This window comes from Eumetopias jubatus, unplaced genomic scaffold (genome assembly GCF_037043125.1).
Source record: "Eumetopias jubatus isolate StellerSeaLion01/CBP00866 unplaced genomic scaffold, mEumJub1_p1.0 scaffold_14, whole genome shotgun sequence".
NCBI classification, from domain to species: domain Eukaryota; kingdom Metazoa; phylum Chordata; class Mammalia; order Carnivora; family Otariidae; genus Eumetopias; species Eumetopias jubatus.
The window spans coordinates 39,327,482-39,344,564 of NW_028274820.1; the positions used below are offsets into that span (position 1 = coordinate 39,327,482).

Below are 17,083 nucleotides of genomic sequence, written 5' to 3' on the forward strand. Positions count from 1 at the left end.
TATTTCTAAAGCAACGTAACTGTGTGTATGATAATCCTGTACTACTTTCTTCACAAACTATGTGCTTTGAAATGCCATCATGCTGATTTTACTTATTGTAATTAATGTTTCTTTGTTGATTTCAGTGAAGCAAAGAACTGTCTTATAGATAAACATATTGCATTTATTGGAGATTCCAGAATTCGTCAGTTGTTTTATTCTTTTGTAAAAATAATCAATCCCCAATTCAAAGAAGAAGGAAATAAGGTAAACCTTATCTATCCTCTTCATTAGGGTATTGTTTTAGAAGTTAACCAACTGGATAGTTATAGGAGGAGTATGCCTCTCCACATTAACAGAACTATAAAAGTTTTACTTTGGTTGTGGGAAAGGTGGAGGGCAAAGGGATGATAACCATAATGGGGAACATAATGGAGAACACAAGAAGAAGAAGTGGTGGGTAAGGTATTAGTAAACCTTTCATTATGGTAAACTTCTAGTTTTTTGGAAATAGTAAGTTCTTTCGATAGAAAAACTTTTTAGAATTCCTTAGAAAGAAAACTAAGAGCAAATATCCCTTATTCTTCTTTTTATATTTTGCCATATTTCTTTTTGGTCTCTTAAAAAAGTGATAATATCCATTCATCTGTCGATGGACATCTTGGCTCTTTCCACCAGTTTGGCTATTGTGGACATTGCTGCTATAAACATCAGGGTGCACGTACCCCTTCGGATCCCTACATTTGTGTCTTTGGGGTAAATACCCAGTAGTGCAATTATTGGATCATATGGTAGCTCTATTCTCAACTTTTTGAGGAACCTCCATACTGTTTTCCAGAGTGGTTGCACCAGCTTGCATTCCCACCAACAGTATAGGAGGGTTCCCCTTTCTCCGCATCCCTACCAACAACTGTCGTTTCCTGACTTGTTAATTTTAGCCATTCTGACTGGTGTGAGGTGATATCTTATTGAGGTTTTGATTTGGATTTCCCTGATGCCGAGCGATGTTGAGCACTTTTTCATGTGTCTGTTGGCCATTTGGATGTCTTCTTTGGAAAAATGTCTGTTCACGTCTTCTGCCCATTTCTTGATTAGATCATTTGTTCTTTGGGTGTTGAGCTTAAGAAGTTCTTTATAGATTTTGGATACTAGCCCTTTATCTGATATGTCATTTGCAAATATCTTCTCCCATTCTGTTGGTTGTCTTTTGGTTTTGTTGACTGTTTCTTTTGCTGTGCAAAAGTTTTTTATCTTGATGAAGTCCCAATAGTTCATTTTTGCCCTTGCTTCCCTTGCCTTTCGCGATGTTTCTAGCCAGAAGTTGCTGCGGCTGAGGCCAAAGAGGTTGCTGCCTGTGTTCTCCTCTAGGATTTTGATGGACTCCTGTCTCACATTTAGGTCTTTCAACCATTTTGAGTCTATTTTTGTGTGTGGTGTAAGGAAATGGTCCAGTTTCATTCTTCTGCATGTGGCTGTCCAATTTTCCCAACACCATTTTTTGAAGGGACTGTCTTTTTTCCATTGGACATTCTTTCCTGCTTTGTCGAAGATTAGTTGACCATAGAGTTGAGGGCCATTTCTGGGCTCTCTTTTCTGTTCCATTGATCTATGTGTCTGTTTTTGTGCCAGTACCATACTGTCTTGATGATGACAGCTTTGTAATAGAGCTGGAAGTCCGGAATTGTGATGCTGCCAGCTTTTCTTTTCTTTCTTTTTTTTTTTTAAGATTTTATTTATTTATTTGACAGACAGAGACACAGCAAAAGAGGGAACACAAGCAGGGGGAATGGGAGAGAGAGAAGCAGGCTTCCTGCTGAGCAGGGAGCCCGATGCGGGGCTCGATCCCAGGACCCTGGGATCATGACCTGAGCCGAAGGCAGATGCTTAACGCCTGAGCCACCCAGGCAACCCCAGGCTATTATTGTGACCTGAAAAATCACTTCAGCTTTCTGGAACTGTCTCTACTTCTATAATTGAACTGCTTAACTAAGATGATCTTTAAAGAGGCTTCTAAATCCAAGATGAAGTAGATTGTTTTAAAACTATACTAATTAGAAATTTTTAAAAAAATAATAATCAGAAGACTGGAAAGAGTTACGGTTACAATCTGTTGAATAATTTGTGAATACTTTCGTATTTGTGTCCTTAAATGAAACATCTGCTGGTGCAAGTTACTCTTCCAGGTCTAGACTAGAAATGTGTGAAAAGCGAAAATTATACAATTTCCTCTTGCTTAGGCCATAAATATTAGGGATGTAGCCCTAATATCTAGAGTAACAAAGAACATTTTCTTCCTCTCTAAGTAAAAAAAAAACAAGCTTGTGTTTTTTTTTTAAAAAACACATATTAAAGTCTTCAGAATGTTCTGACTCTTGAAATCATAATAGAAAGATCAACAGAAACTATACCAAAAAAAGTGAAATATTTCCTCAGAGAGTAGGGGAAACATCCATTAGCAGCTAAAGTTTAAAAATTGTTTAACTGGCAGTGTGGGTGATCTGACTCATTCATTTCATGGGTGCTATTAAGTAGAGTTTTAAAAACAGTGGAACAGTTGGTGCTTCTTCCTACTTATGAGCCAGTCTCATGCTTTACCTTCATCTCGTGGTGCTGGTCCAGCTGGTCCAATTCCAGAGGGCTTTCTCCATCTTCCCGCTCTTGCACCTTGGCTTCTGTATCCGCCCTTTCTTCTTCTAGGGGGAGCACCTGGCTGACCCTGGCAGTCCTGTAGCTACTGTCAGAAACATTTCCATCATAGTCCTTTGCTGTGGGGGATGCAGGGCCTGTGGTCGCTTCCTCCTCTCCTTCTCCGTTCACTAAGTTCACAACATGCAAAGGTTCAGAGGTTTGAACTGGAGTTTCTGGGCTACGAGTGGCCACTTTATCCTCCTCACATTCCATCTGGTTTGGTGCTGCCATCACACCATTAGCCACACCAGTCTGTGCACCCTGAGTTGGATCTGCGTCATTTTCTGGCTTCGGTGGTGGGTGTGAGGAGAGGAACTTTTGCTGAGGGGTGGTTGTCAGTCCATGCCTTCCTGGGGTTCTAGGAACATTCAGGTTCACACCAGTCTTTCTTCAAATCACTGTAATTTGATAATGTGCTGCCTCCTTCAAAGCGACTGATGAGATCTGATACCTTACTGAGTTTTTCTTTTGAGACACAAGAAGCAGAGGCAGGTTTCACTTCCTCCATCCTTGGTTTCTCACTAGATAAAGCTTTATGCCTGGGGGTTTGGTGTATATTGGATGAAGGTGAATTCTGCAGACGTAATGGCTTTGGAGGCACTTGTGGCTTTGGACTTGAAGCTGAGTGTTTTGCAGGTGTTTTCCATTTATTCCCTGAGCCTCTTCATTAGATACATTCTGATCAACCAGTGGGGTCGTGCTTCTTTTCAAACAAGGTGGAACTATAGTGATCTTTGGACAGGTACTGCTGCCTTGATCAGTGGACATGACTTTACATATACTGATAATTAGTCTACTTGGGTTTGATAAAATATTTGACTTTACTCTTTTAATGATCATGAGATAAAATCTCACTCCTGGCTTTAAAGCCTCTGGTAGACTGGAGCTTTGCTTTTATTTTTCAACATTCCTCTGGCTATTCGGGGTCTTTACTGGTTCCATACAAATTTTAGGATTATTTGTTCCATTTCTTTGAAAAAAGTGGATGGTATTTTGATGGGGATTGCATTGAATGTGTAGATTGCTCTAGGTAGCATTGACATCTTCACAATATTTGTTCTTCCAATCCACAATGGAATATTATGCAGCCATCAAAAAGAATGAGATCTTGCCATTTGTAACAACATGGATGGAACTGGAGGGTGTTACGCTGAGTGAAATAAGTCAATCAGAGAAAGACATGTATCATATGACCTCACCGATAGGAGGAATTCTTAATCTCAGGAAACAAACTGAGGGTTGCTGGAGTGGAGGGTTGGGGTGGCAGGGTGATGGACATTGGGGAGGGTATGTGCTATGGTGAACATTGTGAATTGTGCAAGACTGTTGAATTACAGATCTGTACCTCTGAAACAAATAATACAATATATGTTAAAAAAAAAAAGATAGCAGGAGGGGAAGAATGAAGGGGGGGGACATCAGAGGAGGAGACGAACCATGAGAGACGATGGACTCTGAAAAACAAACTGAGGGTTCTAGAGGGGAGGGGGGTGGGAGGATGGGTTAGCCTGGTGATAGGTATTAAAGAGGGCACGCTCTGCATGGAGCACTGGGTGTTATACGCAAACAATGAATCATGGAACACTACATCAAAAACTAATGATGTAATGTATGGTGATTAACATAACAATAAAAAATTTTAAAAATGGTAATAATCTTGTAATCTTTTAGCATGTACAATTTTATGTCTTCTTTTCCCACTACTTACCATAATTCACCGTATTATTATATAATCAACGTAAGTATCTTCATAATGGCAATGTGTTATTGAGTGGATATACGTAATTTTATATAGTTCTTTCTTTTCTTTTTGTAGTTTTCTGTTTTTTCTTTTACAGTGTAAGAAAAGGACATTCTTGACTACATCTTTGTGTGAAAACTGCTTTTTAGATTATTTCTGAAGAATTGAATCTCTATAATGTAAATATTAGGTTAAAGAATATAAACACTTTAAAAACTACTAATTGCTAAACTATTTTAATTTATACTGCTATTTTCAATGTCCATCAGGACCTAATTTTCTACAGCTTTGCTGGCACTGGGCAGTTACACTGTATACTTAAAACAACAATGTGACAAATTTCTGCTCTTTTTATAGAAAATTTCTGATTTTAAAAATATATCTGTCTTTGAAAATTAACAAGAATGGATCTCTCTCTCTCTCTCTCTCTCTCTCTCTACATATACTTGTTAATTAATTGGTTGGTCAGTTAATACTTTGTGGATTATCTCATCCTTTCTCTGTACACATTTTTAAGTGATCCAAAATTCTAATCCCTGTCTTCAACTGCAGATGATTGGGAGTGGGTGATAGCAAGGAGAGAAAAGTAAAATACAAGAAAGTTTAGAATTGTAGGGGAAATAGCTCATGATTTTATGATGAAAATCTGCCTGTTCCTGTCAACTTGCCATGTGGTAGGGAGTTGAAAAATGAGGGACTTCACAGCTAAGTATCTAGTCACATAATCACTACATCCTTGAGAACTATTCCTTGTGAGAAGAGTCCATCAGCTATTAGGGATTTTTGTCTGCTACGAAAGGCTAGTATAGATTTTAAATTTGAATAATGGAAAATGATAAAGTCCACTTTTCATTTATTTTGGTATCTGTAAATACATTTTTCATTTGTATTTATATACACAAAATTATACAGAAGAGTTGATGTTTAATGACATGAGATTATCACAGTTTAAAGTAAAATACTTTGAACTTGTAAAGGAGAGAGATTTCTGACTTCAAAGAAACAGTTTTAATATTTCTAGGTTTAGAATAGTGTGAATTTCTGAAAATTGGAATAATGGATTTGGGAGCAGTTAGTTGAAAAAAGCTATAACGATTTAGTTTACAGCCAAAAGTAGGTACAATATGGTACATTGTTTCTGAGCCCTGGTTATAACAGTAGGTTTCCAGTCTTTATTTTCTAGAGGTGCCCAGTTAACCCACAATTATCAAACAAGATACATTTAAATTTATGTGCATTTAAAAAAGGAACAGTTTGTCATAGTCTGAGAGACAGTTGCTGAGAAACTAGTTCAAACTGCTAGTGGAACATTTGCCAAAATGTATTTTACTTAGTTCCCTTGTCTGAACACCTTGAAAACAGGGATCGTATATAATTATTTTTATTTTTTAAATACATTTGTTGTGCCTCGCACAGCCTGGAATATTGTAGAGGCTGACTTTTATTATTTTAGCCTTGGTATGGGTTTGTTTGGGTAGAATAGGAGTATTGAAGATAATTCCTTATTTGAATTTTTTTCCTCTCTGTGCTGAGGCAAAAAAAAAAAAGCTGTAGAGCAGGACTCTTCTCAAATTCCATTTTATAGAAGACTGGTTCTGCAAAAACTCTGGTCGAATAAGTTTGGGCAGAGCTGGATATCCTATCCCCCTTTTAGATGGTTTTAATTTAGGCTGGGATATTAAAAACTTGAGAAGTCTTGCAGTAAAAAACAAACAAACAAACAAACAAAAAAACCCTGTTTTGTTGCTTTCAGCCAGAGGGCAAACTAGATACTCTGGAGGCCCCTTCAACCTCAAACCAGCTAGATCCTAGATTAAAACTTGTTGATGTATTTCTAGACTTTGAGGAAATGGGAGACACTCCCCAGAAAAGGAACAAACCATGAGTCAAAACCAGAGATGGGAACAATAATAGCAGGCACTCAGTAGTGGTTCAGGCTGGCCTGAAGACAGATGCCAATAGCAGCAATGCTCTGTGTGTAAAAGACGAAGCTTTGGGCCAGCAGATTTCTCAGTGGTAATATTTGGAAGCCAGAGGATGCTAGAATAATAGCTTTAAACTTCTGAGAGAAAGGAAATTTCAATCCAGAATTGTGTTCCTAGCATACAAATGTCTATTCTTGAAATTTAGAACATTTTCAGATAAATGAAATCAGGGTTTATTGCTGGATAGATTTATAATAAAGGATTTTCTAAAGGGTAAACATCAGGAAGAAGGGAAATAATTCAGAAAAAAATGACCTGAAGTATAAGAAGCAATGGTTAAAGAAAATCCTAAGGATGCATGTAAATCTAAACAAACAGTGTCTATATAAAATGATAATGTCTTTCTACACTTTATAAAAAAACAGTTTTAAAGAACTGGCTAATAATAGCGTGTAAGTCAGAGGGGTATGATCACAAAGTTTTCTAATGTCCCACACATACATAACATGCACACACACACACACACATGCTCATACAAATACATTCATATCTACATATACAAAAACATATACATGTAAAAATCACTTTTTATATATATTCCACATATATTAAAAAAACCTATGTATGTGTGAGGGAGCTAAAAATCAAAAAGTAAGATGATAGAAACATAATCAAAATAAGTGCAAGTGGTCTAAACTTGTCAACTAAACACAGATTTTCTGATTGGTTTTAAAAAGAACTTTCTGCTGCTTAAAAAGACATATCTAAAACAAAAGGATATGGAAGGTTTTAATTAAAAATGAGAAAAGATTTACTAGACAAATACTTATTAAAGAAAGATAAGTCATATTAATATAAGAAGATTGTAAGGCAAAAAGTGTTATCAAGGATACAGATACTTTTTAATGACAAAAGTTTTAAATCACTAAGATTTGAAACTCATGGGCATGAAATAAATTAACCTTAAAATGTATAAAGCAAAATTAATATGATTACAGTGAAGAGTTGACAAATCCTCCATCAAAATGAGAGAATTGCTCACTGCTCATGCATTAAATGATAGGAAAGCAAAATTACCAAGCATATAGTTGACTATTAACATGCTGATTTTATGAACTTACAGCTCAATACTTAAAGAATACACTAAAAAATCAAAGAATATATTTTTTCAAAGCACACATGGAATCTTTTTGACAACATATTGGGCCATTAAGCAAGCCTCAACAATATCAGAGAATTGGTATCATTCTTTCTCTATTAGATAAGCTCTTTTATATTCTAACTTAACCTGATAAAAATTCTATAAGCCTACAGTAAACGTTCCAAATGGTGAAATGTTAGACATATTTATGTTAAATTCAAAGAGAAGACAGGGTTGTCCATTATTTCTGCTTCTATTCAAAATTGTATTAGAGGTCTTACCAAGGAAAGATAAAGATGTAAAGATTGGAAAGAGATAGACTCAGAATTTTGTATGATACAATTATCTACAAAGAAAACTCCAAAGAATCTATAGAAAATTACTAGCTGTAATAAAAATTTTAACAAGATAGCTGATATTAAGATGAACATACAAAAATTAATTGTAGTAACTTAATGAAGTTGTTAAAAATGAATTGCTTATCTACACACAAGGAACATAGAATTCAAACTCATTTAAAAAATACTGTGTACAATAGTTAACAAAAACCATAGAGTACATAGGAATAAGCCTAGCAGATGTGGAAGGTCTTTATGTAGAAAAATCACAAAACTTTATGCAAACACAATTTAGAATGATAAAATTAAATATGAGATATGTACTATATTCTGGAATGGGAAGCGTCAATATTGTAAAGATGTCAGTTATTCCTAAATTGATCTATAGATTCAATGTGATTTGAATAAAATCCTAACAGGATTTGTTATGAAACTTTACCAATTGATTCTAAATTTTATGTGGAAGGGCAGTGGACCAAGAATAACCACAACAGGTCTGAAGAACAAGGTGGAAAAGACTTATTTTCCAATATCAAGATTTATTTTAACTCTGTCATAACTAAGACAGTGTGGTATTGGTAGAGCTAAACAAAGAATGGAACATGATATAGAGCTTTAAAATAAACATGTGTGGGGCGCCTGGGTGGCCCAGTCAGTTAAGTGTATGGCTCTTGATTTCGGCTCAGGTCATGATCTTAGGGTTGTGAGACTGAGCCCTGCATCAGGCTCCACGCTCAGTAGGGAGTCTGCTTGAGATTTTCTCCTCCCCTCCCCCTGCTCTCTCTCTCTCTAAATAAATAAATCTTTAAAAATATATATAAAATAAAATAAACACTTGCATATGAAAAGACTTAATAAGTAACAGAGATGCCGTTGAACATCCCTGGAGAAAAGGAGGTCTATCCAATTAAGGATGTTGAGGCAATTGGTTATGTATATGGAAAAAAGGTGAAATTGGAACCCCTACCTCATCTCATCAAGTAAAATCATTTCTAGACGAATTTAGACTTAATGTGGAAGCTAAAATGTTTAAACCTTTAGCAAAAAAAAAAATGCAAAGGAATATCTTCATTATTTCAAGTAGGGAGAAGTTTCTTACATAAGAAACAAAAAGTGCTAACTATAAAATAAAAGATGGATAAATTTACATACCTTAAGATTAAGAGAATCTGTTCATCAAAAGATACGTTCCAGAAGAAAAGGTAAGCTACGAACTAGAAGGTATTTATAACATACATCCAAGAGATATAAGGACTCACAAATTAATTAAAAAAGAGATAACCCAGTAGAAAACAAAAGAGGAAAGGCATGACCAGACATTTCAAAGAAGAGGAAACATAAATCCCAGTGTAAATCTGAAAGATGTTTAAGCATTCATAATTTGGGAATTTCAAATGAAGACCATAGTGAGATACCATTATATACCTACTTTAGTGACAGAAATTAAATTTTACAATGGTGAAAAATATGAAGTCTGACAAGATTTATTAAAGACTGTATCTCAAACTGTTGGTGAGAGTATAAATTTTTACAAACACTTCAGAAAATAACTCCCATTATCATGTGAGGGTGAACATTTATATAGCCTGTGAACCTATAGAACTATTATTAGGGAAGCTCTTATTATTCATTTATTAAGAAACCTACAAGAAGGTGACTATCAGTGCTGTTTACAATCTAGATTTGGTGCATCGTATCAATTGACCTAAACTCTACAAAAATAATAAACATAATATTTGATATATATAAATATAATAAATTGATGTAGGAAGGTTTTAAAAGGCCAGATGTTCTAGATTATAAAAGATTAAAGAGACAGGATAACTAAATACCTGATTTTAATTGAATTCTAGATTAAAATAGAAGAGCTATACAGAGGACATTATTGGAAATTAGGGAAATTTGAATGTGGACTGTATATTAGATTTTGTCAATGTCAAATTTCTTAGGTGGTTATAGTATTATGGTTACATAAGAGAATATTTATGTTCTTAGGAAATACATGCTTTATGTATTTAAGGGTAAAATGCTATGTCTGCAGTTTACTTTCATATGGTTCAGTAAGAGAAAAACAATGTACATATCTGCAGAGAGAGACAAGCTAGTGTAGAAAATGTAAACAATTGATAAAGGGTGCTCATTATAATTTTGTCAGTTTTGCTCTCAGTTTGACATTTTTCTTTTAAGTTTGACATTTTTCAAAATTAAAAGTTGGAGAGAAAGCCAATTACATGAAACAATATATCATTTAAGGATGCATATACATGTGTCAAAACTATGTAATAGAAAGCAAAATAAAAAACAAAATTCAAAGTAGTGGTTCCTTTGGGTGAAGCAAGGAATTCAGAAGGAGAAGTCCACGTAGATCACTCAGTGGGTTGGTCGTGCTCTGATTTGTGCCATGGACTCAGGAGTGCTTATTTATGTTTACTGTGCTTTGTGATTACATATGTGACATATTCTTTTGTATATATCAAATGTCACATTAAAATGGTAAAGGAAAAGAGAGAGATTGAGTTGAATTAACTGAACTCTGCAAAAGGGGGAAAAAGAAAGTTCATGACACATTAGTTCTCTGAGGAAGAACTTTAACAAGGTCGGGATGGGATAGGAGGAGGAAAACACACGTGTGATTTTGTCTGACCCAGTATTTCCAAGATTTATTGGACCAAGGTAACTCTTTTCATAGAACACACCTTAAAGTACTATTGGTCCCAAGAGTCCTTTTGGGAAATGATGCTTGAATTTTAAATATTAGCCTGCTGATAAAAGCAAGCTTTATTTCACAGAGATATAAGTATAAATACTATTTGGTTAAATTAATGAAGACATTTCAGCCTTGGTTTTAGGAAGAGAATTAGCTTCTTTAGTTGACCACCTCCACCCCCACCCCACCCTGGATTTTTAACTCTGAAAGGATTTCTGTTCCTTATATGGAATGCTTGGTTATAAGAAGTTGTCTCCAAACGTTTATTTTTTTCTTCAACTGGACCACTTATGTACGGTCTTCAAAGCGAAGCCCAAAATAACCTAGAGTCACGTATGTGCGCTCCTCTTCAGACAGGACTGGTACTAGTATACTGGTGAGAACAGACTAGATATTGCTGCAGCAACAAAACCACTCTATGATCTTAAATTCTTTTCTCACTTAGTGCTGCATGTTGTGGGTGGGCTGGCAAGAGGCTTTGCTCTTTGCGCTCAGTCAGGGATTCCTGCTTGTTGGAATTTGTACCATCTTCTAGTTATACCATTTGGAATATTATGCCTCTGCAGTCTCAGCATTAGGTTAAGCTAGAGACTAGAGAATTGCCCTGGGAAGAGGAAAGTGACCCACATCACATCTAGCCATGTAACACTGGCCAGAACTAGTCATGTAGTTCTAACGGATTGGGGGGCTGGGACGGGACTCAGGAAATGCAGAACAATCCATCCTTGCCATAGATAATAATAGTAGGACTAAACTGGAATGTGGCAGCCTTGACAAAAAGATAATTTATGTAGGCATGTTTACATATTTGCTTGCTTATTTGGAGTTGAGGTTTTGTCTTTGAATTATATCTTAGATGTTAAAAATCACATATAAACAATGCAGTATCACTTATTTTTTGGTTTTCTGTGCAGGTCTTTTTCCCTTCAGGTTGAATATAGATAATTGAGATGTGGTGCGCAAATAAATTAACAAAAGCAGCTAAAGGGAGAATTAGTGGCATAAAATTAATTTGTACATGAATATTTGTTTTCTCTTTTTTAAATGACAGCATGGAAACATTCCTTTTGAAGACAAGATTGCATCAGTGAAAGTGGTAAGTTCATGTAATAGTAAGCTGAATGTTGTGTTGAAACTGTATTTGTTGGTTAATTTGTAGCTCCCCTAATGCTTTGTGTATACTAAATATATTTCAATGTATTTAGAGTAGATAAGAATAGTTAAAATGTTTGTATGCACTGTTTTGTGTAATAAAATGGAAAATTTGGTTCTCAGATTTTTAATCCAGAAAAAAATAATCTTGTATGTTACTTTGAAACCAGTAGATGTTCAGGATTAATATCCGTAAAAGAATATATGTGAATTTTCTGAATTCCTAGTTGCAGTGACTTCTCCTAGATACTGAGAATACAGTGGGGATCAAGACAAAGATGTCCTAGACCTAATGGATTTTGCAAGCCATTATAGTTCTCTACATGCATTAAATGTGGAATAAGGATGGTAAAAAGGAAAAAATGGGGCATTAGGAATGTACAAAACAAGGAATTAAAAATAGTTTCCTCCTTGAAAAAGAGATGTTTTAACTAAAGCTTCAAGGATTGGGGCGCCTGGGTGGCTCAGTCGTTAAGCATCTGCCTTCGGCTCAGGTCATGATCCTGGGATCCTGGGATCGAGCCCCGCATCGGGCTCCCTGCTCAGCGGGAAGCCTGCTTCTCCCTCTCCCACCCCCTCTGCTTGTGTTCCCTCTCTCGCTGTCTCTCTCTCTGTCAAATAAATAAATAAAATCTTAAAAAAAAAAAAAGCTTCAAGGATCAATAGGAGCAAGTCAGGCCCCGTGGAAGAGTTTTATGAGCATTGTAGACAGAACAGTATGTGCTCAGTCCTGGAGAAAAAGGAGCACATAGAGCATCCTAGCAGCTGAACGAGAACCAGAAGGGTACTTAGCGTGAGGGTGAGAGCAGCAGGAGAAAAGGCAGAATGTCTTTGTAGAGGCCAGATCCTGCACCTCCTTAGCAGTTTTGAGGACTTTGGAATTTATTCTGAGGACCATCGAAAGTCCTTGAATATTTAAGCAAGAATGTGGCGAGATCAGATTTAAATTTTGAAGCAATTGCTACAGGGAGTCATTTAGAAGGAAGCAGAAGTGGGTACAAGAAGTATCATGAGACCATTGGGAAACTGAGGTGGGAGCGAAGGTGTCACAGACCAGCGGTGGTGTACGTTAGGTACTCGGGACGACAGGTGCGTGTTTATTTTGAATGGTAGATATGTTTCTTTGACTTTTTCTTTTCATACGTTTCTTTTTTAGGATTTTCTGTGGCATCCGGAAGTTAATGGTTCTATGAAACAGTGTATCAAAGTGTGGACCGAGGTCTGTATTTGAAAATATAGGCCTTTCTGGTTTTAAGCAACCACATTTTAAAAGCTCATGAACACACACTGTTTTGCTCCCCCTTACTCACCTGTCCCACTCTTCTGTACTTTATGCCAACTTTCTTAATAGTGACCAAGTTGTGAATAAACTGTGAGACACAGAGACATTGAATGACTTGCTCAGTGAGTTGTGGATTGATGCTGTCACTTTACTGAGAAGAGGGAGTTTTGATCCAGTTCCTCTGCTGCCACCACTCTGACCCTACAGCCATTATGCTTATGCCACACTTTCCAGCCAGAATTTTCTGTTACTGCTGTAGCCCAGTTCATTCAAACCCAGGTCATCTTCCTAGCACAACATACGTTCTTTTGAGTGTTTTCCCACTTTGTCCTTCAGACTCATGCCCAGGTTCTTTAGGAACCTATTTTTTGTTAAAAAGCCTGTTTTCTTCCCTTTTATCATTACACTTGTGATGCAAAAATGGAGCCTGGTATATTTTGGCTCATAATGTTCGGAGATAAATTAGATATAAGGACAAGCATGCTATTAACCTTGAAAACCCCTAAGTCCTCACAAGTCCACTCTACAATCTCCACAGTAGTCTCCGTGGAGCTCTTGGTCTGTCCTTTAATTAAACCTGTATTCTTTCCCAGAGGTGTTCGCATTCAGGATGGATAAAGCAATATTCAATTTTGTTGATCTTGTTTTGCTTAATTACTTGTGCTGCAATGGTATTTTTCTTTGCTTCTTTTCACGTTACATGTTTAGTACTGCAACCACTTCATACACCAAATAAGCTTATGTAGTCAACATTTCTAACTTTGTTTCTTTCACAAAATGTGTTTAAGTTTTCAAAAAACAAAAATGCAAACAACTTCTAGAATTCAACTTTCTGGTAAATTGCAGTCTCACATAATTGTCTTTTGTTTTTATTGATATGTTTATTGCAAAAGTATAGAATAATGTTACATGTATATGTCAAAGGATTTAAACATATGTTTTATATTTGTGCTGGACCTAAAAGTATATCCATGAAAGTAGTAGAAATTCACAGCTAAATAAACATCAATGTAGTATAATTTACAAGTCCTGCAGAATCACAGAAGACCTTTGTTATTTACTAACTTGGAGATACATTGCATATCCAGATTTTCAGTTCTTATAATTTGCTAAAACTAATTTTTGGAGCATTAGCTTCTCTTGTAAAACTCCATATGCACTACTGGGGGAAAGAAAAGATTCAGCTTATTTAGGGAGATGGCCGTGTCATTACCTAATATTGATTAATTGATTGATTTCATTTATTTAAAGAGTATGTATGTATGCATGTATTTATGTATTTATTTTTGGCAGTTTTCATAGTAAGCTGCTAGATCCTAAGAATACAATGATCCATATTTTTATGATTTACGTAGTATTGCTAGTTTTATGCTGGGTATTAGGAGTGTGGCTAGAAATTAGCCTCAGTCTCAGCCCTCAAAAAATTTATAATATCTAGTAGATAGTGACTTTCTGATGAATAATAATATGGTAAAATGAAGAGTAACTACAGAATTGAGCACAATGGACTATGAAAGCACCGTGGATAGAGGCACTTAGTATGGAGGTTGGTTAGATATAGGTGATAGTTTAAGAAAGCTTTACATGGGGCGCCTGGGTGGCTCAGTCGTTAAGCGTCTGCCTTCAGCTCGGGTCATGATCCCAGGGTCCTGGGATCGAGTCCCACATCAGGCTCCCCACTCAGCGGGAAGCCTGCTTCTCCCTCTCCCCTGCTTGTGTTCCCTCTCTCTCTGTGTCTCTCTCTGTCAAATAAATAAATAAAATCTTAAAAAAAAAAAGAAAGCTTTACAGAGGAGATAATATTCCCAGAAGAACTGTGGGGTCAGAAAGACACACTTATTCATGGAGATAGCATTATTGAAGCCTACAGGCATAAAAGCAAAGTTGAATTTAGACAACTCCACTATGATTCAACAGATATTTATTAGTCGCCTGCCATTTTCTAGGTACTGGGTTAAAAGCTGCTGATACCTTGGTTAACATAATAGAGTTCCTCTCCTCAAAGAGCTTCCAGATGAGTGGCACATATAATTAAGAAAGTAATGTGACACATACTAAAATAGGGGAAAATACGGTGCAGGATGATTACAGGGAGTAGGCACTAACTCTGAGTTTTCAAAACTAGTTTTCAGATAAAGTGATCTTCAGGGTGTGGGCCCAGAGGCGCCTGGGTGGCTCAGTCGTTAAGCGTCTGCCGTCGGTTCAGGTCGTGATCACGGGGTCCTGGGATCGAGGCCCACATCGGGCTCCCTGCTCAGCGGGGAGCCTGCTTCTCCCTCTCCCTCTGCCTGCCGCTCCGCCCGCTCGTGCTCTCTCTCTGTCTGCCAAATAAATAAATAAAATCTAAAAAAGGAGGGGGAGGGCCTGGTGTGAGAAAGAAGGGTTGTTTCAAGCACAGGAAATAGTATATGCAAAGATACTGAAGATAGAGTGTAACTTATTCAGGGGATCTTTTTTTTTAAGATTTTATTTATTTATTTGACAGAGAGAAAGAGCACAAGCAGCGGGGGAGAGGGAGAAGCAGGCTCCCCTCTGAAAGGTTTAAACAAGAGAATGATGACATAGTGGGGTAGTTGTGGGAAAATTAGGCTAACCTGTGAAGAAACCAACAATTTCGATTTAATACTATAGGTAAGTGGTAGTCATTAAGAAGTCTGAGCTACTCAGGTGGATTTGGAGAATCTGGGTACAGTGTGAGGTGATATTTGAAGTTACTTAAATAGAAGACATTGAATAGGCAGTGGGTTTAGAGATTAAAGAAGAGGGCTTGTAATGGAACGATCAAAAAACTTGTGAGAAGGGGCAGTAAAGGGAGTAAGAGGAAAAGCAGAAGAATAATTGTAATGTAACACACAGGGGAGGAAAGAGTTTTAAAAAAGTGGCCAGTCAGAAGTGTCACTTAAGGAACTAGACAGAGTAGAATGAAGCTAACAGAATGTGGCAATCCAGAGTTCCTTGATGGGAAGGTCAAGCCCCAACTCAAAACGTGATCAATTGAGGCATAAATGAGAGAGAAAAGAAATTGTCATAGCGAGGGCAAAATGCTCTTCCGTGTAATCTGTTGGTTAACAGTGTGAGGGGGAAGGATTTGAGAGTGAGGCAGGGTTGAAGGAATGTGTCTTTGAGGATAAAGATGATTTAGCATTTTGTTGATGGGGGAAGGAAGGAGACTAGAGAATGAAGACAAGATTGATGAGAGTTAGAGACGGATCATTCATGGGTATAGCCTTGGATGTAAAGAGGGAGGCTCTAGAAACAGTAAGGATTAGCCATTAGGAATAGGGAGATATTTCTTGACTCTGTTGTTCAAGAAAGATAAGCTGTCTGAGGTTGTAAGAATGGAGGAAGAAAGGCTAGAGCACACAAGCCAGATGAATTCTGTTTTCTCTATGAAGTTTGAGAATTAAATTATATATTGAAAGTAAGAAGGAAGGCAAGAGGGACCTGTAGAAGGGAAATAAGATTTGGGATAACCAATGTGAAGAGTGAGAAAAGGAGCCATCTAAAGCTGAGGAAAAAGTTCCACTAAAATAACAGTGTAAAACGAAGCACACTAGACTAGAAATAAGAATATCTAGGAAGGAAATTATTGTTACTCTTTTTCTCTGCTTTCATAGTCTTCTACACTAGCATGTATTACATTTACAATGAGACAATACCTGTCATTTTTATTTTTATAGATGAGTCAGATTTTTTTCTCATTAAATTTCTTGCTTATATTTAATTGTTGTGCATCTATTTCTAACATCAGGACTTTGATGTTGTGGAAAGTACACTTCAGGAGTCACAAGACTTAAGTTCTGGCTTTGTCCCTACCAGGCCTCAGCAATACCCTGTAAACTTTTCTGAGTCTGTATGCTTAATTTTATAAGATATGTATAATATCTTCTTGCCTAGATCACAAGTGGCAAGAATCTATATTAAAATAAGCTAATTTAACAGAACTTAATAAATTACCAAGTACTATATAATTGGTAATATTAGTAGTAGGACAATTTCCATTTGGTCAGGATTTGTTAAATAGGACGATTTCCATTTGGTCAGTATTTTGTTAAATACATACTGGATTTAGCTTTCCCAGAGACATTTTTTATATTTTATTTAACATTTACACCATGTACCCTATAGGC

At 36.5% G+C, this 17,083-nt stretch overlaps 1 protein-coding gene and 1 pseudogene across 2 annotated transcripts in view; one reads left to right on the forward strand and one right to left on the reverse strand.

The window, feature by feature from the left end:
• The window catches only part of CASD1 (CAS1 domain sialic acid O acetyltransferase 1), a 51,847-nt gene that overhangs the window by 8,627 nt on the left and 26,137 nt on the right, over positions 1 to 17,083 (forward strand). For both annotated transcript variants that reach the window (XM_028118861.2, XM_028118852.2), the window contains exons 3-5: positions 126 to 246; positions 11,571 to 11,615; positions 12,828 to 12,890. In XM_028118861.2, the coding sequence (XP_027974662.1) occupies positions 126 to 246; positions 11,571 to 11,615; positions 12,828 to 12,890 (229 nt within the window). The remainder of the gene's footprint in view (positions 1 to 125; positions 247 to 11,570; positions 11,616 to 12,827; positions 12,891 to 17,083) is intronic.
• Positions 2,478 to 3,287, reverse strand: LOC148162504 (FYVE, RhoGEF and PH domain-containing protein 4 pseudogene; annotated as a pseudogene).